The sequence below is a fragment of the Xenopus tropicalis genome, chromosome 9 (assembly GCF_000004195.4).
Source record: "Xenopus tropicalis strain Nigerian chromosome 9, UCB_Xtro_10.0, whole genome shotgun sequence".
Classification (NCBI taxonomy): domain Eukaryota; kingdom Metazoa; phylum Chordata; class Amphibia; order Anura; family Pipidae; genus Xenopus; species Xenopus tropicalis.
This window is the reverse complement of record NC_030685.2, coordinates 69,080,248-69,102,367: the sequence shown is the minus strand read 5'-3', so window position 1 is coordinate 69,102,367 and position 22,120 is coordinate 69,080,248. Positions and strand designations below refer to the sequence as shown.

At 39.9% G+C, this 22,120-nt stretch overlaps 1 protein-coding gene across 2 annotated transcripts in view; it reads left to right on the top strand.

Annotated features, from left to right (window-relative positions):
* cers6 (ceramide synthase 6) overlaps positions 1-22,120 on the top strand; it is a 99,462-nt gene that overhangs the window by 22,655 nt on the left and 54,687 nt on the right. For both annotated transcript variants that reach the window (XM_002936753.5, XM_004917706.4), the window contains exons 2-3: positions 16,844-16,949; positions 18,768-18,898. In XM_002936753.5, coding sequence (XP_002936799.3) covers positions 16,844-16,949; positions 18,768-18,898 — 237 coding nt within the window. The remainder of the gene's footprint in view (positions 1-16,843; positions 16,950-18,767; positions 18,899-22,120) is intronic.

The window sequence follows — 22,120 nt, the reverse complement described above, 5'->3', positions numbered from 1 at the left end:
ATCCCAGACTGGAAGGCTCTCTTTTCTTGCCCAAGATACCAAATAGAATCTATCCAGATAGTCCAGTGTGAGGAAATCAAATAGAATTTTCCAGGGTAACTACACATTCATGAGATAAGAACCAAACTTATTTTCATTGGTTGGTTCTGAATGTTCCCCTGTTGTATACATCCTTTGAAGTTCATTGTATTTGGTTTTTTTTCTTCTGTATCACTTAGCAGTTAGTGTCATGTTCCAGCTTCCTTCAGCAAATTCCAGGGCAACTTTGCTTCTTGACTGCCATATTTTATTAATTCGGATATCCTATATCTGTTATTGGATTATCTTACTTATATCTCACTTATTCCAGCTGCCTTGGTCATATATTCTTTATATTGTATATTCTTTATATTGTGCTCAACTATATTTATGGCATACTGCTCAAACCATGGCTCCTTTAGGGTAACCACATACTCTCGAAGACAGTTTAGAAAAAGCTGTAAATTTTCCTCTAGTACACATGCTTAACCCAGGGGCTTCTCGGTTTCTCCTTTGCTCCTTCACTGTGACTGAAGAGGTTTAAAACCCTTCAACGTATTCCTTCCAAAGTAAAAAAGTTAAAATTTTTAATTATATTTCTAACCCATTAAACTCTTTCTTTGATCATCATTTATTGGAAATAGGAAATTCATACATCTCTCTAGGGTGAGGGGTCAGGGACAATAGGTCAAGGAGCCACGACAAACTACTCCACACTGCTTTATTTATGGCTTTTACCTATCTATCAGTCTTTCCCACTTGACTGAAATCTTCTTTCCCTTCCTGTCAAAACAATGTACTGAATATCCCCATGAATAAAACTCTTATATGAGTGCTCTTCTTCCGAAACTGGTTTCCATTCATCACACTCCACTGTTCTACCATGACTTACTACCTGGCCAGCTTTGTTATATATTTTATTTTTAGTCAGAAAAGCAATACTTATGGCAGCAATAAATGTACCGGTAGGTATTGCAAGAAATGAGGTTTGGTCTACTAACCAACCTACTGCATGCTAGCATATTTTATTGGGCATCTTTAAAAAAATATATAAAATTCAAACACAAATACAAGTTTGCCAAGTCTAAAAACCAAGTCCAAGTCTAGTAACCTATAGCAACTAATGAGAGTTTACATTTGGTTGGTTGCTATGGCTAGATTTGAAGGAAACTTTCTACCTGTTTCTACACTGCCCCTAAACTCTTTTCCTGGTAAAAATGGTTTGCTGGCTGTATATCAGCCTGTAAGATAAAGAGATGGTGCTGACCCTCAGACGCTTGGGAAGAAGCCATGGCCAACCAATTTCCATTAGGGTCACACAGGGCCATTGTGACCTCTTCTAACAGTTGCATCTCTGTCTACTATCACGATTTTTTTGGGATGGGGTGGGATTGTTAGGGGGGCTAGTCACAGAATAATACTCAGCTTTTAACACTTGTGTCACATCCGTAAGGTATAGGGGTTATTTGGAACAGAAATTAAATTTGATTTGCCATATAAATCACGTCTCAGGTTTTTATTTACTTCAGTGGGTGAAGTGTTAGAGACATGGCTGCACAGATACAGGTTACTTCCAGATTGTGTGTCCCTTGAGAAAAACAGCTATTTTTCAATCAATACACAATAGCACATTAGGGTTTCTACTACTGTATTGCATGAAACTGCAGCAAACTTGTCATTTTTAATGATTTGGAATAGCTTGGCTCACCAGACCTAAAAAAAAAAAAAAACCGAAAAAAGCATAAAAATAGCTTGACAGAATAGGATCACCTCCTGTGGAAGAGATATGCCTTTTACTTCATGGTTCAGAGGGTAAGTAAAGCCAATATATTACATTTCCATAGTTATTTGAACATGATTTCCACCCAAAAACTGTTTTGTAAGTCCTTGGACTTTCCAATAAAAATAAATTTGCAATAGTTTTAGAGTAATTTGTAAATGTAATTGCTGTTAAAAGTAGTTTGTTTGGCTGTCCCTTGCTGGCCCTGACAATTGAAACAATATAGCAGAGACCGGCTGATTAATGTGAATAAGAATGCATGGCATTGTGGGAATTTGAGTCTTGGCACATAACTTTGAAACCACTGAGACGTTTGAATGAATTCATATTTGAGTTGTTTAAAAAATGATATTTCATTTCATTATGCTAAATTGGTGGTTTCCCTTTAATTTTGGGAGCGCTTATATGTTTTTTCTTGTCCGTGTGAAGCTGAAAACTCTTATATCTCTGTGGGTAGAGGAGTCAGAAATAATGTTATGCCAACAAGCCTTGACACAGTGCCTCCCATAGAGCAAACAACGCAAGCATTCCAAATCCTACTGTACTCTATATCTCTCTTTATATTGCATCGCTCCCAGCCAGTGGTGTAATTAAGGCCCCTGCAGACCCTGCAATTTGGGGGGCCCCCGAGTCCTGAAGGGCCCCACTTCTGCTGGGATCTGAGGGGACCTCTACAAACACCTGTCGCCGCTTGGGGGTCACTGCAGCGGCCAGGCAGGCACTCCCTTTGTCTGTCCTCCCTCTCTCCTTCCACCCTTGGCAACAGCTCTATTGAATATAATTGTGTAAAAAAAAAAAAAAAATACCTTGAAATTTGTGAGCTCAGAAGCTCAAAAAGACCCTCAAATTTAAAAAAAGATGGCTTGAATTTTGACAACTCTCATTGATGCCTACTGAACTCTCAAGCTTTTATATGCCAAAATTTTACACTTGAGTTTTTTGCACTTAATAAATATTGAAAATTAAGTTTTTGAGTCATAATTTGAATATTGGGAGTTTTAGCACAAAAATATTTGATTAGTGGAAAAAATACAAATTTAAATGTTGATAAATCACCCCCTTAGTGTCACTGTGCAATAAATTAAGTCTCAGCAAGGGCTAAACCAGTGACTTCAGACTGTCAGATTCCTGATGCTCGAGTGACTTTATCAGATTTATTAGACGCCTTTATCAAATTCCTGCTGCAAGATATTTTTGGATCAGGGCCATTTATTATATCACCCTTCCCCTTAGTTCTGTTTGCCTATTTGGTGTTTTGTTAATAAATTTATGTCTGTAGGCGAGTAAATGGTATTGATTGAAACGAAGACTCCGCGTGAAACGTGTTGCTTGAGGGGACTTTCTGCTCTGGGTATTACAGTCTAAGTGAAAGTTCTTTATGGACTCAGACAATTGTGGTTGTGCTGAAAATCAATATTTGTAAAAGTCTGGGGGAAAATGCAGACTGGAATTCAATATAATACTGTATTTTAACATCTGGGTCTCTACAATATATGGCTCTGTATACAATAGGCTTACTGTAGAGATTTTGTAGCCCAATACCACACTTCTGTATGCATCACTTCATATGTGTAAATAGACATTTTGCATTTAAAGGGGCACTAAACCCTACTGTACTGCTTAACCACACTTGCTGTGCTACAAATCCCAGCATATTTTAACAAATTATCAAGATTAAGGCTGTAGTTCAGTAACATCAGCAATATTGTTCAATTAAACTATAATGAAGCCAAAATGGCATAATAATCACTGTATGTAATATAACAGCAAGATGCCTGACATGGTGCTGGGAATAAGTGCTCTGAGAAATTCTCTTGGATCTATAATTAAAGCAGAACTTCACATTTAAATTAACTTCTGGCATGATATAACTTTTTTGTATCGTGTATGTTCTGTATGCTGAGAAAATTTGCAATTTGTCTTTTTTTTAATTTTTTTGCGGTTTTTCAGTTATATAGCTTTTATTTCAGCGGCTCCCCAATTTGGTATTTCAGCATCTGTCTGGTTGCTAGAGTTTTATTTACCTTAGCAACCATACAGTAGTTTGAATGAGAGACTTGAATATAAATAGGCAAAGGACTGAAGATCAAAAGTAACAATACCAATGCAATTGTAGCCGCACAGGGCATTCGTTTTTGGCTGCCAGTTAAAAGCTGGAGCGAGGCAGAAAAGGAAGGCAAATTAAGAAACAATAAAAAAGCGAATAATAAAAAGTTGCTAGGTATAGGGCATTCTATATGGATACCCCAGTGAATTCAGTTTTTTGCTGGCCTAGAGGGAAAAGTAGTTCAGTGCAGCCATCTTTTATACCTCTCCCAGGTGTCCCTTAGCAGACACCTTACTTTTGTGCACGTGCCAGTTACGGCTGCCACCTTTTGTATTCTTAATGCCGGGCTTTGGGTCAGGTGCAGGCAGTGATGTCATTTGGGGGCGGGGCTATGGCATAATTGACTGGAAAATGGGCAGACTGGGCATGGAAAAAAGGTGACTGGAACTGGGTAAGTTGTGTTTGTGAAGGCTGATTGGCAGTGGAGAAGGTGAGGAATGGTTTTATAGAGTAATAAAAATTTACCAGCAAGTACATTTGTAACACCAGTACCAGACCTAGCTGGTTAAATACCGGGCAGGTACTCTAGTGCTAGTCTAAAGGGCTTGTGTACAATGCCTCACGCAGTGGGCAAACTGCAAATAAAGGCCCCAATCATGCGTTTCTGCGAGAGGCATTGTACAAATGCCGCAGACCTGTGAACTGCACTTTAAGTTCAGCCTGTATATATACCCCTGGGGGGGTGGTTTGGTGTTGGAGCCTATTACTAAGTGCTGGGTAAGCATGAAACGTGTTAGCCCATGTCTGTAAGGGGTTACTTATGTTTTTAATGGATTGAAATAAAAGTGTTATACTTTTCAGTGGCTTTTTTTTGAGACTTTTTTCTCAGTTGTCATATCCCTCAGTGATCACTAGAGGGTGCTCTCTATATGCCACACTTAGGGGCTGATTTACTTACCCACGAACGGGTCGAATGGAGTCCGATTGCGTTTTTTTCGTAATGATCAGTATTTTGCGATTTTTTCGTATGTTTTGCGATTTTTTCGGATTCTTTACGAATTTTTCGTTACCAATATGATTTTTGCGTAAAAACGCGAGTTTTCCTATCCATTACGAAAGTTGCGTAAAAAGTTGCGCATTTTTCGTAGCGTTAAAACTTACGCGAAAAATGCGCAACTTTTCATGTAAGTTTTAACGCTACGAAAAATGCGCAACTTTTTACGCAACTTTCGTAATGGATACGAAAAACTCGCGTTTTTACGCAAAAATCGTATTGGTAACGAAAAATTCATACAGAATCCGAAAAAATCGCAAAACATACGAAAAAGTCGCAAAATGTTTGTTTTCAAGTCGGAACTTTTCCAATTCGGGTCGGATTCGTGGGTTAGTAAATCAGCCCCTTAAAGTGTTTACTTTTCAGAGTACTGTTTCCTTATCAAATTCCTTTTTTTGAAGTTTCAGCCTGCATTAGGCCGTGCTTGATTCAAAAGGGGTGGCGGGGGGGGGGCAGGTAGGTGTTCTACCCTCCCCCCCATGTCCCTACCTTGTTCCTCAATTTGATGTGCGGATGTGAAAGGTAGGGAGCATTAGAGCCCACAGTCGCCCGCATTGGGGTCCTATTCACATGTTGTGGTGTTGGGGGGGGGGGTTACCCCTATGTGCTTCCCCCTTTCTTTCCCTTTTGATTCTAGCTCAGTCTAACATAGGCCACACTAGATTCAACCAGCAGCCCGTTGGTCTCAGTGCTCAGAGGCTGCAGATATTCCCACAATGCCTGGCTCAGTAGGCAAACTGCAAAATGTGGCCTTTGTGGGGAATTGCAAATGACCCCTATAATGATAGGTAAGAAGTATAAATATGGCGGCACAGCACTACTCTTCTCTTCTAAAAGGAGCACCAGCTTGTCTTGTCCTTCAATGACTAAACACTTGGATATAAATTGCATTATTGCTGGGATGGATAATGTTTTTTTTTTTAACTGTCGGTGCTCCCATGACCAGCGTGAATTATTGTTCAGTCCCTGAAAAGCAGTTAATCGCCGTCATCTTGAACATAAACATTCTAAGAAAAGAAACATTCAACCCTTTCACTGGAAGTGTCGGTTGACACCGAGATTAAATTGAAGGAGATACGTAGATCCGTATTTCAGCAGAGCTCTGTAATGTTTAAGCATGGATCTGCAATTCGCTTTATTGTTATTTTCTCTGTCTTCTTCTTTCACCTTGAAAATGTTCCTTCCGAGATCTGATAAAAAAGACTGCTAAGATTTTTTTGCAAACAATAAATATTGAAGCCGTGGAATATTTGCCACACACTGTGAAGCAGAACAGAGAATAATTACTTCCCGTACTAACAGAAACAGCCGTATCCTTCTCTAAACAAAATATTCATTGTTAGCAAAGAAGATAATGCATATTTCTTTGGTAAATATATATACTTGCACTCACACAAATGGACACAATGGCTAGCAAAACCACAGTGGTCACTATGGTCAGGGGCTAGAAATAGGGTTACCACCTTTCTGAATAAATCTAAAGGGGCACTAAACCCTGCTGCGCTGCACTGCTCAACCAAACTTTACCAAACTGTTGCTGGACTACATATCCCAGAATAATATAACATATAATGAAGGTGGAGGCATGCTGGGAGCTGTAGTCCCGCAACATCAGGGTTGTATTCTTAAAGCAATATTGCACAAAAAAACTTTTCCAAAACTTTCCCTGAAATCTCCAGGGCCAGAAATGCAGGAAATCCTCCAATGAGAATCCCAGCTGATCTGTGTAAATCTGGCTCCATGTTCTCTGTTCCAGCAATTGGAGTTGGGAGCATTAAGCACAGTTTCCCAGCACTGAACAAGTCTGTCCTTTATCCCCATGTTTGAATGAGTCATTGTAGGACTAGGGTTGCCTCCTGCCCGGTTTTCCAAATTAGGAAAACCGAGCAGGACTCACTGACGGCATAGCCCCATCCCCGTGACTACATAACCCCTGCCCGCCGAAGAAATCCGGCAGAGGTAGCAACCCTATGTAGGACATTCTGCTTTTTGTTCTGAAATCACTCCAATGTTACTTTGCCTTGTGTTTGGGATTATTTTCCTGCTGAAAGATAAAGTTTTACCCAGGTTGCCCAGTCCCTATCTCCAGCATAATTCAAGTAGGTATTGTTCAGGCCTGGCAGTCTTTTTTGAACTTTGGCCAAAAAGCACCACCTAGGTTATCCTATCTTACCATGAAACCTTTTCCCACACTGGAAAATGGCAAACTCCTTTTTGAGTAATGGTGTCTTTGCACCAACCTCTGATTCAGGCTCATGTTATGGACACCTGATATGGACACCTGATAGAATCAAACCCTATTGAGGAAAGGATAGTGGAACCCACAGTAGTGGTGTTTCCCAGTGGGTGGGCTTGGGATCATATTTTTGAATAGTGAAGAAAGATAATTAAGTGGCAGTGAAATATATAGGAATGTGTGGAATTAAATGTATAGAGAAGCTCAAACATTTGGCGTCATCAAACCTAAAGTGTTAAGTCTCATTGTTTGCATTTGGCCAGTTTGGAGTCGTTCAAGATCTGTTGATGTTGATTTAGAAAAATGGCATCATGGGGATTATTTTTTTTTAACAATTTACTTCAGCAAAAGAGTGCTTTTTTTATTTGTTTCCTAGGAAACAGAACTGGCTGGTTTCAACATGTTCTTGATAAAAGTCCTTTGAGGGCCCAAACATATAATTTGTTTATTTTTACAATCCATACTTCTATTTGCATAAAGTACATGTCTGTTGCGGCAGTGACTTCTCCCTGACCTACGCGTGCTACTAAACGCCCAGTACAAAATACAAATAACAAACATCAGGCTGACAGGCTATAGCTCTGTTGTATCGAATATGTGTGTCACACACTATTAACTCCAATAGCCTAACCAGCTGAAGGTGGAATGTTTGCACTGCCGGCTGCCATGCCCACCATCCTACAAACATTACTCAAGAAGAAAAACACTTCTCACTGTCACCAGACCCAGAGAGTGACTTCCCCATTACAACTGTCCCTAACCCTTAAATTAGCAATCCTTAAAGAAGCCCCCCAGACAACCCCCAGAATAACATACCTTAGTCCCTGCATTCAGTCTGATCTGGTTTCTGACTTATAAAGGTGGCCATACATGGGCAGATTCTAGCTGCCAATATCAGTCCCTTACACCAACTCGCCAGCTAATTGGCCCGTGTATGGGCACCAAGGACGGGCCTGCCTGACCGACATCTGGCCTGAAATCGGCCAGATATCGATCGGGCAGGTTAAAAAATTTAGTCGGATCGGGGACCACATCGCCTCGTTGGTGCAGTCCCCGAACCGACTGCGCCTATACCCATCATTGTAATTCGATTGTTTGGCCTGAATTAGCCTGAAATAGCCAGCTTAATTTGAAATCTCCAGCTCCTTTCCTCTACTTCCTGGTACAGCGTAAAGCCCCACCCCCTTTTCCTGTTCAGCTTCCCTCATCTCTTTGACTTCAGGGTAGTCGAAGAGGAGAGCCTTCTGTGCATGCCTGACAGAGAAGAAGCTTTCAGGAAGAGGGGCAGGGCACTGTACCAGGAAGTAGAGGAAAGATGCTGAAGACTTCAATTTATAAGTCAGAAACCAGATCAGACTGAATGCAGGGAGTAAGGTATGTTATTCTGGGGGTTGTTTAGAGTGATTTTAGAGATAGAAAAAAAAAAGGTTTACTTCTTCTTTAAAGGAATTCTGTCACAGGAAAACATGTTTTTTACAAAACACATCATCACAATCTTGCATTGAAACCTATTTTCCAGAGTCAACAGATTTTTTTATATGTAATTTTGAAACGTGGCGTGGGGCTAGCCATATTCTTAGTTTTCAAGCTGCCCTGATAAACTTCAGTCACACTTTACTGCTGCGCTGCAAGTTGGTGTGATATCCCCCACTCCCAGCAGCCGATCAGCAGAACAATGAGAAGGGAACAAGATAGCGGCTCCCAGTAGGTATCAGAATAACACTCAGTGGTTAGAAATCCAAGTCTGGCTTGGGACTCCTCCAGTTACATGGGAGCAGGAGAAACAATACGTTACCTGAAAGCAGTTCTAATGTGTAGCGCTGGCTCCTTCTGAAAGCTCAGACTCAGGCACAATGCACTGAGATGGCGCCTACACACCAATATTACAGCTAAAAATACATTTGTTGGTTCAAGAATAACATTTTAAATGGTAAAATGAATTATTTATAATATACACAATGTAATTTAGTCTGTTTAAAACTGAACCATAAAAATCAAGACATAATCCCTTTAAGCAAACATCCTCTTACTATGACAAATATTGTTTAACCTTTAAAACCCCCCCCTCCAACATCCCACTTGGCCCATTATCTATGATTTGCTTCTTAAGGCTTTGACCCATGGGATGTACATTCATCCTTTATCATGGTTGCTAAAAGTAACTGCATCTTTTTGTTTCCTAGGTAATTAACTGCATGAGTTTTCCCATTAGTTTTCCTGCATTCTCCGTCACCCTCTCTTTGCTTCCCAGTAAATCGTGTCTCTTTTTTTTCCTGCAAATTAAGTCTGAGTTATTTTCTTGAATGCGCTAGTGATTGAATTTCAATAAAACTCAGATTTGAAAATTAAGAAATATGCCTCCCAGGGTTTGGATTCACATCAACAAATCCAAATACTGCAAGAAAGCGCTGAACCCCAAACCAAATCCTGGATTCGGTGAAGCCATTAAACACTTTCCAAGTCCTCTAGGGAATTGCAGTTAGTGTAAAAGGATCCATAAAGAGCATCCTGTCTGCTCTATTTCCACTTGATGTTCTGTTTTGGGTTTTAGGGGCTCATCAAGAAAGACGTCATCAATATAATGATTAAAGGGGAACTCCACCCAAACAGAAGTAAGCTTTTTGAAAAGTAAACATAATTTCAAGCAACTTTGCAATATACATCAATTAAAAAATATGCAGCCTTTTTAGGATTTTTTATTTAATAATATATTTTGGAACAATTCCTTAAGCCCCGCCCCCTCTACCCCCCTGATCTGGCTGACTACTTTGATACTGCAATAAAATGTAACAGTAGTCGACTGCCCTCAGCCTGCCTTCAGCCTGCATCCCCCCAATCCCACAATTCCCTGCACACATGATTTCAATAAGGAAAGGAACATCACAGTGCAATGCATTGTGGGTTATGTAGTTCCTGCATGCTGTCTGTAAGCTGTTGAGAAATTGTTATAATTTTCAACATTAATATTTTATTCCCTCCTCCCCTGCCAGGACTTCAAATGATGCACAAAGAGAACTGTTTTGCAGCTGGATTTCAGCATATAAAAATTGTATTATTTATACTTTTTGAAGGAACAGATTACAGTGATAGGTATATTAGGGGTTTCTGTGTTGTGTGGGGCTCTTTAACACATTTTTATTAGAAAGCCAGAGTTCCCCTTTATTAATAATAGCAAGCAAAACATGCAGAGCAATTTCAGTATGTTAGATAAGGGTTAAATAAATTACTACTAATATGGATTATTCTCATTGGATAATCCTTTTGCATGTCAAATTAAGTTGGATTTAGTTGGGTTTTTTTGGGAGGGGGCTCAAAAAAGTAATTTAAGGAATATTTACATCCCATTTAGGATTGCTAATTTGCTATGTAGTATATCTTCTGTGTACTGTGTTTATTACGTATTAAATCAGTACAAGGTCTGTTTATCCTAATTAAGTAGAAACGATTAAATATGAAACCAGTTTTTCTGTTCCCCCTAATTCAGCCCCAGAGTCACAAACCAGTTAATGTTAAAGCGCTAATGAATTTATTGGCTTATATATCTTTGAGGGACTCAGTGGGGATGAGCGACATGAGTATTTCCTTTCAATTAGTGTGTGTGTGAAAATCCAATCTCGTTATCCAGCCTGATTTATAGACATGTAAAACTCTTTTGTGTGATCCTCGCGTTTGCAAATTGATTTGCTGAATTTAGTCTTTTGCAGTTATTTCTCTAGTGACTGAGCTAATCAGATCAAAGGCAGCGTGCAAGCCCTGTACGTGAAAACTGGTGCTAAATCTGCAAGCCACAATATTTACCCGCACCATATGCATAGCGCAGTGACATATGCCTTAGCATTGCTGCCTTATACCACTGAAATCCTGGGTATGGTTGTGACTAGAGGGGATTCACATAAGTGGCATTTAGCTGAAATTCGGCTTAAAATGGAGCTAAAATTTTTGAGTTCATGGGGTTTCTGCCAATGTAGCTTTATTTTTCTGAATTTGAAAAATGAAGTTAGAACACCAAAAGACTCCATCGTGAATAGCAAAGGTTCTCCAAAACGTGAGTTGGGGGCGGGACCTAAAAAGGCCCCCACCTAAGCACACAGAAATCCATATTGCCACCTTTTCATTGTCCCCTTACAGGCTGATGACGTTGAGTTGGGGGCAGGGCCAAAAAATGCCCCCACCTAAGCACACAGAAATCCATATTGCCACCTTTTCATTGTCCCCTTACCAGCTGATGACGTTGAGTTGGGGACAGGGCCAAAAAAGGCCCCCACCTAAGCGCACAGAAATCCATATTCATGAAAGTGGAGTGAGACTTTAGGAAATTCATTGCTGCCCACACCCCAATATTACTGCTAAAAAATACATTTGTTGGTTCAAGAACAAAGTGAAATATTTGCTATGAAAACGTGTAATTTGAAATAAAACATACCCCATAAAAATCATGACAGAATCCCTTTAAAGGAGAAGGAAAGGTAAAAACTAAGTAAGCTTTATCAGAAAGGTCTAGCAGAAAGGACTCACTCCCTCTCCCATCAGAATGTGTGATCTGAGCTACCAACTGCTAGAGCTGCAGCAGGAAGCTACAAAGACCAAGCTAAACTGGCAGCTGCAATCTTAAACAAGCATAGGGAGCTTCCAGGGCTCTTTACTCAGGTCAGTAAAGCTTTCTGCAGAATAAATATAGTGTTCTAGGTGCCACTAATGTTAATAATCTATTGGTAGTAAAATGCCAAAATGACTTTCCCTCTCCTTTAAGGCTTGTAGAACAGTATTGCCCCCCCATGCACAGAGCAAGGTTCATACAGAGTGGTTTTGCTGAGAAGGGTGGGAAAGAACATTGTTATGTACAGAGGCTTGACCTCAACCCAACTGAAAAGCTGACTGTGAGCTAGGCCTGAGCCGCTTAACAGCAGTACCCAGAAGTGTTGCGGGTGGGTTCGGGCCAGCAAAACATTTTCTTTTTTAACAGGATGAGCAGCAGGCTGTTCTCCGCCTAAGGCGCTCCTCTCCTGTGACATCAGGACACCCCTCATTCCTCCTCCCCTGTCGTTATATTTATATACTCGCACCCTCCCACCCCATTTGGTGATGTCTGAAATGGGCGGGGACATGTAAGTAATGATGCCACTTTGGGTCAGCCTGGATCTGGATTAGTAGAGGCAGGTTAGCTTTGGGTGTGGTCCGACTTTCTGTTGAGCCCCCATGTCACAGTTCCCGAACCTCTTACATACAAAAGAAAACAAAATGTTCCAGAACCCTCCAAAAAGGGTAGAAACTGCTATAGCAGCAAAGGGAGGGCAAACCTCATATTATTACCCATGGTTTGAAAATGAGATGTAGGAGGCAGGTGTCTAAATACTTTTGGTCATGTTGTACAGAAATGGCACCTGTTAATTAGAATTCTCGGGACCTGTGGCTTTCGGGATAAGGGGTCTCCATACTTTAAGTATACTGCAAAATCATTTAAACATCGAATAAACCTAAAAGGATTGTTTTACCTCCAATAAGGATTAATTATATCTTAGTTGGGATCAAGTACAGGTACTGTTTTATTATTACACAGAAAAGGGAATCATTTAACCATTAAATAAACCCAATAGGACTGTTCTGCCCCCAATAAGGGGTAATTATATCTTAGTTGGGATCAAGTACAGATACTGTTTTATTATTACAGAGAAAAGGGAATCATTTAACCATTAAATAAACCCAATAGGGCTGTTCTGCCCCAATAAGGGGTAATTATATCTTAGTTGGGATCAAGTACAGGTACTGTTTTATTATTACAGAGAAAAGGGAATCATTTAACCATTAAATAAATCCAATAGGGCTGTTCTGCCCCCAATAAGGGGTAATTATATCTTAGTTGGGATCAAGTACAGGTACTGTTTTATTATTACAGAGAAAAGGGAATCATTTAACCATTAAATAAACCCAATAGGGCTGTTCTGCCCCCAATAAGGGGTAATTATATCTTAGTTGGGATCAAGTACAGGTACTGTTTTATTATTACAGAGAAAAGGGAATCATTTAACCATTAAATAAACCCAATAGGGCTGTTCTGCCCCAATAAGGGGTAATTATATCTTAGTTGGGATCAAGTACAGGTACTGTTTTATTATTACAGAGAAAAGGGAATCATTTAACCATTAAATAAACCCAATAGGGCTGTTCTGCCCCCAATAAGGATTAATTATATCTTAGTTGGGATCAAGTACAGGTACTGTTTTATTATTACAGAGAAAAGGGAATCATTTAACAATGAAATAAACCCAATAGGGCTGTTCTGCCCCCAATAAGGGATAATTATATCTTAGTTGGGATCAAGTACAAGGTAAAAAAACAGGAAATCATTTTTAAACATTAGAATTATTTGCTTATAATGCAGTCTATGGGAGATAGCCTTCTTGTATTTTGGAACTTTCCAGGAACAGATTTCCAGATAACAGATCCCATACTTGTATATATGACATTAGAATGCTTAAGCTTTATTTTTGGCTATACAGCAATACACATTCCTTAATTGCTGTTTCTTTTGTTAAAAATGTGTTCAGTCTGGATGAAGTTTATTACCAAGAACGCACATTTCCGTATTATGCTAATCCGACGTGCCTTTGCGGCGATAGGATACTTTTCTCTGAACAGTTTTGCTTCCCAGGAGGAAACGCAAAGACAACCTTGAACAGACTGCTACTATAATCTGACTTAATTAAAGCTTGGAACCCGAAGCCGAACAGCTGAAGAGGAAAGGTTTTTAGTTATCTAAAAATAAGGTACACATATATTAAAGTTCCGAAACGCGGCTTTAGCATTCGCAGGATCAGTGTAGCATTAAAGTAATGGCTGTTTGGTAAGAGATTTAAGCAATTACCCATGCTATGAGTTATTTGCTCTTTTCCTCCGCACTTCAAAATAGCAGATTTAATTGCCGAATAATCTTTAAAGATGGTCTGTTGGGTAAAACTTTTCTTTCTGATTCAGTTAAACACTTTTAGAAAATTATCCTAAATGATTTGTTTTGGTGATTTTTTTTAAAAAAGGGAAAGGAACAAATAATTCTATCAGATTTTCATATTTAAGCATAATAACAACTATAACTTCTCCAAAATTGTAAATACACATTTTCCCAAAACTGCTCTTTTCATTTTTGATGATCACGCTTCTTTGATGATTTTTATGGATTTTCTTCTAATGCCTGCCCTAGAGGTATTTCGGCTTCTTCTTGATGTTCTTCTGTGCATGAATAAGAGGAGTCAACGAATGAGGGCTTGCAATAAAATAATATCTCAGCGTTAGGCTTATATTTCCTTGGCAGGCTCGGGAGAGAAGTCCAACTGCAATTAAAGCTAAAATACATAAAGCACTAGAACCGCATCTTCTTTTACCCAGAAATACTTTATATCTGAGCGTCTTGATCTTCCAGGACTCGGCTCTGTCTGATGTGATGCCAAACGACTTGGTGCATTGCAGAAGTTCTGTTCAAAGAGCCAGATCTCCTCAGCCAGGCAACTGTTGAATTGTACGTTCTGTGACCTCTAGAATTAGAGAACTGTAGTACGTGTAGACTGCAAAGGATATTGTAGGTGCATAATGAAGAGACAATATAGTGGGATACCTTTTAGCAGGGTGCAGCACCCTTACTCTGTCTTCCTTATGGTTACACAGTATTCTTCAAACAAGCCGCAAAGGAGAAGTCATTTTGGCATTTTACTGCCAATAGATTTGCCACAATAGTGCCACCTAGAACGCTGTTCTGTAGAAATCTGACTAAAGAGCCCTAGAAGCCCCTTCCATTTTAGCTTGGTCTCCCGTAGCTTCCTGATGCAGCTCTAAGAACTGGTAGCATAGATCACACATTCTGATGGGAGGGGGAGTGAATTCTTATAAATTATTATGGGAGGGGGGAGCAGGAGAAGGGCGAGAGGAAAGAGCTGCACAGACTCACGTCCGGGAAAGAAGGATGTTTCTGAGAGAGGAAGTCTGATACTGAAGAACATGTTTGCAAAAATGAAATCCTGTGTTTCTTTTGATAGAGGACTCAGTGCAGCTTTTCTGTGAGTGCTTATGGCTGTATTTACATAGCAAACAGCAACGGCACTCAAGAGCTACATACGGGCCTTGCCCTTAAAAAATCCTTTATTGCGGAAATGCAATGTATTTACATAGACCTTTCTTATAAATATTAATTAGTTTTACCCTTCCTTCTCCTTTAAGCTAACCCTACGGCCAAACTATTGAGTTACAGAAATGGTTTAAGTAGTCGTCGGACCAAGGACCGCATCAATGAGCCCCCGCATCAAGGGCCCCATACAGGGGCATATAAGCTGTTGAATTGGTCTAAAGGACTCAAATCTGCCCGTGTATGGCCACATTTACTCTATATATGCTATAAAATCCTGCATGTTTATGTACCAACCCCCCCTCATTTTCCTTTAGGTCCCTCCTTTCTCTTCCACTCCTCTATCCCCCTTCTTTCTACCCTCCCTAGTTTTTTTCCTAGATCACCTTTTCTACCCCATATTAAAAATTATGAGGGTTGAATATTCCTGGCTTTATATGTAACTATAATTCACTGATTAAAAATGAAGTTTGAAAAAAAATCTCTTTTCTAGGAAGTTGTTATGACAAATAGAACGTGTAGGGCAGTAAAAACATTGCTAAAAATAAAAACAATAAAATACACACACTGTTGGCCATCATATGTACAAGTATGTAAATGTATTTTATGATGCTGATGCTCTATATGACCCATTAAGGGTAAAGCCCGACTGGCGACTCTGTCCAAGTGTCTCAGAACCCAATTAAATTCAAAGAAGTACATCACATGGACTGTTTGTGAGATTCAGAAGCGAACATCTAAAGAAACAAGTTTATACTAGACCAACCTTAGCAAAGTGCTGATTGGTTGGGATGGGTTACGGACTCAGTTTGTAAAGTGTTGGTAAATGAAGACCAGTATGCTAACATGAATATGGAATTGCACTGAAATTGTTGAAATCTGGTACCTCAGCTTGTCCATGTGTTTTTGCAAGAAGTAATCATACATATTACAGATCTGTTATCCAGAAACCCATTATCCAGAAATCACTGATTTACGGGAAAGGCATATCATATATATTTAAGCAAATAATTTAAAATTTTGAAAAGTACCTGTATTTCCTTTTTCACTGTAATAATAAAACAATACCTTGTACTTTATCCCAACTAAGATATAATTAATCCTTATTGGGGGCAGAACAGCCCTATTGGGTTTATTTAATGGTTAAATGATTCCCTTTTCTCTGTAATAATAAAACAGTACCTGTACTTGATCCCAACTAAGATATAATTAATCCTTATTGGAGGCAAAACTATCCTATTGGGTTTAATGTTTAAATGATTTTTAGCAAAATTAAGGTACGGAGATCCAAATTACAGGAAGATCACTTATCCAAAAAAACCTGGTTCTGAGTATTCTGAATAATATGTCCCATACATGTATATGTAGTCTCATTTCTGAGTCATTAGAAGATATGATTGGCACTGAGTCTCATAGCAGGCTTCATTGCCCCATGATCTGAATGGGTGCCTGCAACACGGTTTTACATCTGCAGTGAAAGGCCAAGATAGAAGGATAGACAATTTCTTTAAATATCTTATTTTATTGCATTGTCCTGTATGAAAGCTTTATCCTTCACCTTATGTGTACACTGAACACGGCAATTCTGTTTTTTGTAGGTTTATAGCTAAACCGTGTGCTTTGGCCCTGAAAATCCAAGCGAGTGGACCGCAGAAGGCTCAGCACAATGCCATTCTTGAAAAGGTCTTCACTTCAATCACAAAGGTATTGTCGGGGGAATATAAACTTATTAATGGATTTTGCCAGTGCTCAGAATTAGAGACACGACTGTATAGGAGCTCACACTATTGGCCTCAACAAAAAAGGGTTATGCCATGGTTACATTTCAGTCTTGTCACTTTGGGATTAAGCACATAGAATGGAATTAGGTGTTGCTGTATTCCAGCAGGGGAAGAAAAGAACAGAACGACTGTTCGGTGAGTCAACCAGAAGGGATCAGAAAGTCAAAGAACAGCTAGTGATTCCCTAGACCAGACCCACCTGCAATGGATAGTTCCTGCCATAAAAGCATTTGTTTGTCATGACATTTGTCTGCTCTACGCTGGTTGCAGACTTGGGGACTGCAGGGCAAAAGCATGAACTCATTCCAGGCTGTAACTGTAGTAACTAGTAGATGTTTAAAGGTAAATTTATCCACAAAGATGCAGGGGCATAATAAAGGGCGCAGTCAATAAATGTAAATCCGTGTACCCACAGTCATTTTAGAACTAGCCTTAGACAACAGCTCCCATTCACAATTTGTTGAACTGATAAGATAGGAGAGTCCATGATCTTTCTTTAGAAAAGATCATGAAGGAAATTTCATTTGTTGATTTTGCCCTTTATTATGTGGACCTTTACTTTTTATAAACTCTTATAAAAGTTATGATATTTGCCCTGGGCCTAGTGACCCAATCAGCAACCAATCAGCAAGTTGTATTTACTCATCATCTCTTTGAAAACAGACATCTAAATGGTTGCTATGAGTTACTAGACCAGGTGCGAACATCGGGACTTTAATTATCGCATTTATATTTTTTTGTAAGTTTTTCAGGTGAATATTTTTTTTCTGTTGCTTTTTTTTTTAAATAAAAGGGGAAAAAAGTCCCATACTGACCAATACAGAATCCTTCTAGTCCTAGAGGCAAGAGGAAACCCATGGGATGAAATTCCAATCGAAATTGGTCCTCCAAAATAAATACAATTTTTAGTCAGAAGAGCTGACTATTAATCCCAGTTTGCAGGGGCATAAGGTAACTGGACACTCCCCCTCCCTCAGGAGTGGATCGGAGGTTGGTCTGAAAAATGAGAAAGCAGACATTTCCAGGCCGACCTCCGATCCGCTCCACTCTGTGTGCCCACACTTGGGCAGTTGCATAGTTAATCCGAATCTTTCTGAAAAAGGCAAAATCCCTTACCAAATCCTGGATTCGGAGCATCCCTAGAAGCGGATCTCACCTCGCCCAAAAAACGCAGGGCTTAGAGAAGCATATGTACGCTTCATGTGACCTCGCCCTTAGGTCAGGATATTGCTGGTTGGGACCCATTTACACATGGCTGATTCCAGACCCTAGTGAAGAGTCCTGTTAGGTATCTGTTTTCTGGTTCTGGCAGAATGATTTTTGGCTTGCCTTATTAACTCATACAGGCCTGTATCATGACACTTCTGTTTATGGAAACCAGGCAAATCACTGTAGTTGCCTGGAAGGCATTATTACATTTATCATCATTTCCTGGGATTTAAATGCAGATTACTTTGTCTGTCCCCAGTCAGAATTCCCTAAGTGCAGAAGATCATCATTGTCCAGCTAGTTCAAATTTACACTTTATCCTGGCTAACACCCGATTTTCACCAGGGACTGTTTTTCGCCCCACTGAAGAATGAAAATAGGTTAACATACACACAGGACTACCAGTAGAAACTCACATGACCCACTAGGTCCCTATACACTTTGGGCTTTTGATGCCCATTATGACTTAATGAAATTGGGAAATACTGGGTTTTCTTTTTTTACAGCTGTGTCCCAATTTTTTTAATTGCAGCACCCTGATGAGAAGCGACTGGATGGGCTTTCTAAGCAGCTGGACTGGGATGTGCGTAGTATACAGCGTTGGTTTCGGCAGAGGAGGAACCAAGAGAAACCGAGTACACTCACGCGCTTCTGTGAGAGCATGTAAGGAGTTACTTTTTTCTCTATCTAGGCTAGTAATGGGCAACTAATTTAGTGGAGCTGCAGCTCTCAGCATCACCCTCATAGCCATATGCCCCTGATGACCTCTTATGTAAAAAGTGTCATCTTAACTGTATTATGTCACAAATTAACAAAGTATAGCTGTCTCAATTTGTGCTCAAATTTAGGGTTTTGCTTGTCTGGTCCCTTTTGGAAAATCATTATTCTCCTTGCTATGGCAGATTAAGAGAACTTTGGGACCTTGTTTAGAGCAGTGATTCTCAAACACCATTTTGGTTAAGAACTGGGGAGAATGACCATTTGCTCTTCTAGATCCTGAAAGCCCAGCTGGGGTGCAATTTGTTGTAGCTGCCCTGGATAGTCTTAATACTACAGGTATAACAGAATCACTGATATTTTCCTATATCTGTTCTTATTTTGTGACCTGACCAAGGTTGAACTTTCAATAGAGGTGTTGACTAAAGGTCAATGCTTTAGGCAGAGATTGAATTGAAAATGGTCAACAACCACTGACATAGACAGGTCTCATGTACCCACCCTAAAAGACTTAATTATTATTTGCCCCTCCCCCATTAAACAAGCACAACCATAGACTGTCTCTGGAAGCAACTCTCCCATCGTTTCCCCTGTGTTCGGTTTTAATTAGGGTTGTTCAGCCTTGTGAAACCTGAATAATAATCTGGCCAACAACCACCTCTGATGTCACAGCCTTGCCCCTCGCAAGGCACAAGCATGTCCCCGAATGTCATGACCCCACCCCCATATATCACTGCTCTGTCTCCCGATATCATTATCCCATCTATTGGTTCACTTTTGGTAGAGGTCAAAGGTGGCAACCCTAGGGTCTGTTGGGGTTCGGTTGGTAGTGGGGGAGGCCTGTCTAGGGGGGCCTAGGGTCGATAAACCACTTTCATTCACCTCTAAACTGCTTTATTTTAAGGTGCAATGAGTCACATAAGTCCTGTATATGAAATGAACACAGCATACTGCCTGCATTAAATACTCAGCACAGAAGCCATGGCAACTTAGTGATTACTTAAATTAAGACGTTAAGAAAAAAATAGGTGTCACATTTAATATTGCAAAGCCTTGTAAATTAAGCTAATTAACATTTCTAACAGATGTCTTTCTCTGTAACTCATAGAGAGGGGAAAAAAAAATCAGTTTGACCCTCTGATTACAGAGCATCGGATAATGTGTTTTCCAATTAATGTGCCATGGCTAATGAATTTAACTAGTGAACTTCAAGGGATCATAAACCTTATGTCAGATTCATGCTTATTAAATCAATAGCACTCATTGGAAAGCTGCCGTCAATTTTAATTCATTCTGTCTGTAAAACTGGGTCCAGAACCCTTCTTTTGATATCCAAATGCTGTGAAGCTAAAATCGAGTGTCAGGGGTATTCAGAGGACCGCACACATTCTCCAGTCTTTCATCTGCTCTGCCCTTTTAAAGGGAGATACACACTTTTAATCAAACTATATCCCAGGGGGGGTCTCTATATTTCCTTTAAAAAACATTTTTGGCCTGAACTCCAACCACAACCACCCTTAATCTGTACATACACGAACCAATAAAATCATTTTGTGCAGTTTTTGGGTACTTACACATAGGGGCATCTTTATTATTGTGTGTAAGCCAACATCACCGGTGATGTTGCCCATAGAAACCCATCAGACCTTTCACATCTAATTGCTGATTGGTTGCTATGGGCAGCATCACCAGTGATGTTGGATGACCCCCTGTAATAAATACTGTATGCCCCGTGCAGTGTAATACCTGTGAAGTATCCATTGGTTCAGCCTCTTGGCCAAGCAGTTAGTTTCCTCATAGCAGTGATCCCCAACCAGTGAGTAACATGTTGCTTATCACTCCCTTTGGTGTTGCTCCCAGTGGCCTCAAAGAAGGTGCCCATTTTAACATTTCTGGCTTGAAGAAGGTTTTGGAAGCACAGAGACACAGTTTTACTGCAAGCAGGGCCACCACATGGGGTTACCAAATAGCCAATCACAGTCCTTATTTGACATCGCCCAAAGAAATTTTTTCATGCTTTTGTGGTTCCCCAACACTTTTTACATGTGAATGTGGCTCATGAGTCAAGAAGGTTGGGGATCCCTGGCTTACAGGATTGGCCAATGTATGCCCTCATTTTGGCTAATGGCTCAGGTGGAGAAGTCACTGAAACACCTGGGCTGTCTGTCATTTGGAAACTGCCTGTAAATGCTCAAACAACAGATTTCATGCACAGAATCAGGCACTTCTGAGCTGGCTGAAAAAACTGGCAGAGAATGTGCCTCGTGTGCCATCAGCATAGGAAGCAGTTGGCTACTGCAATTGTTCCCTTGATATCCATGGCCAGACTTAGTAACGTAATAAAAGTCAGTAATACCTTCATAAAAGTTCTACGGTGCAGTCAGATAGAAAATAGCAATGCTTTCAACCAATATTTCCATTATAAAAATATAAAGGTAACATAACAGTAAATTTATAGTGCCTCTCCACTAATGTGTGGCATTAACATAGTGGTATATGAACCAGAACTGATGAGGTGGGTCCTTTGCATTGTTAATGGGAAACCTTAGTGTAATTACCCTATTTGGTCCAAGCACCATTGGAATGTACTGCGTCTGTGCTAGTGCCAAATGCTACATTTCTGAGCCCTCGTATCCTAACAAACATAGGAGACAGATAGGAGATAAACATGCCATAATGCTTTTCTTAATTTAGGAAAATTAAACATTCTATTTTCAGGGATCCTGTTGGAGTTAAGGCCCAAACACATCTCAAATAATTATGGGCATTGTATTCTTCTCCAACTGAACAAGGCCCATGCTACAGTATCTTGCTTATACAACCAATTGGATGGGTGAAGGATCTCCTATTAGAATCAAGGGTCTAATTGTGGTAACCTGAGTTCTATCCCAGAACAACCAAGCAGATCAGTGCTTTCAAGCTTTTAGCTGTACTAGATGTGAGCAAACCAACTGCTGATTAGTAGCTATAAATTTCTGGTCTGACAAAGACTTTTTTTTAGTAGACAGTCTCCCAAAGTTCCTTCTCCTAACTTGGCAACTGTAAATATGTCATCAGTACTTACACAACTAGTTGGGAGCAGGGGTTACCTATAAGCCATTTAGCAATTAGAGTTGCCACCAGCTATGGCCTCCGTCGATATTACAAATTTACCTGCAATTTACTTGC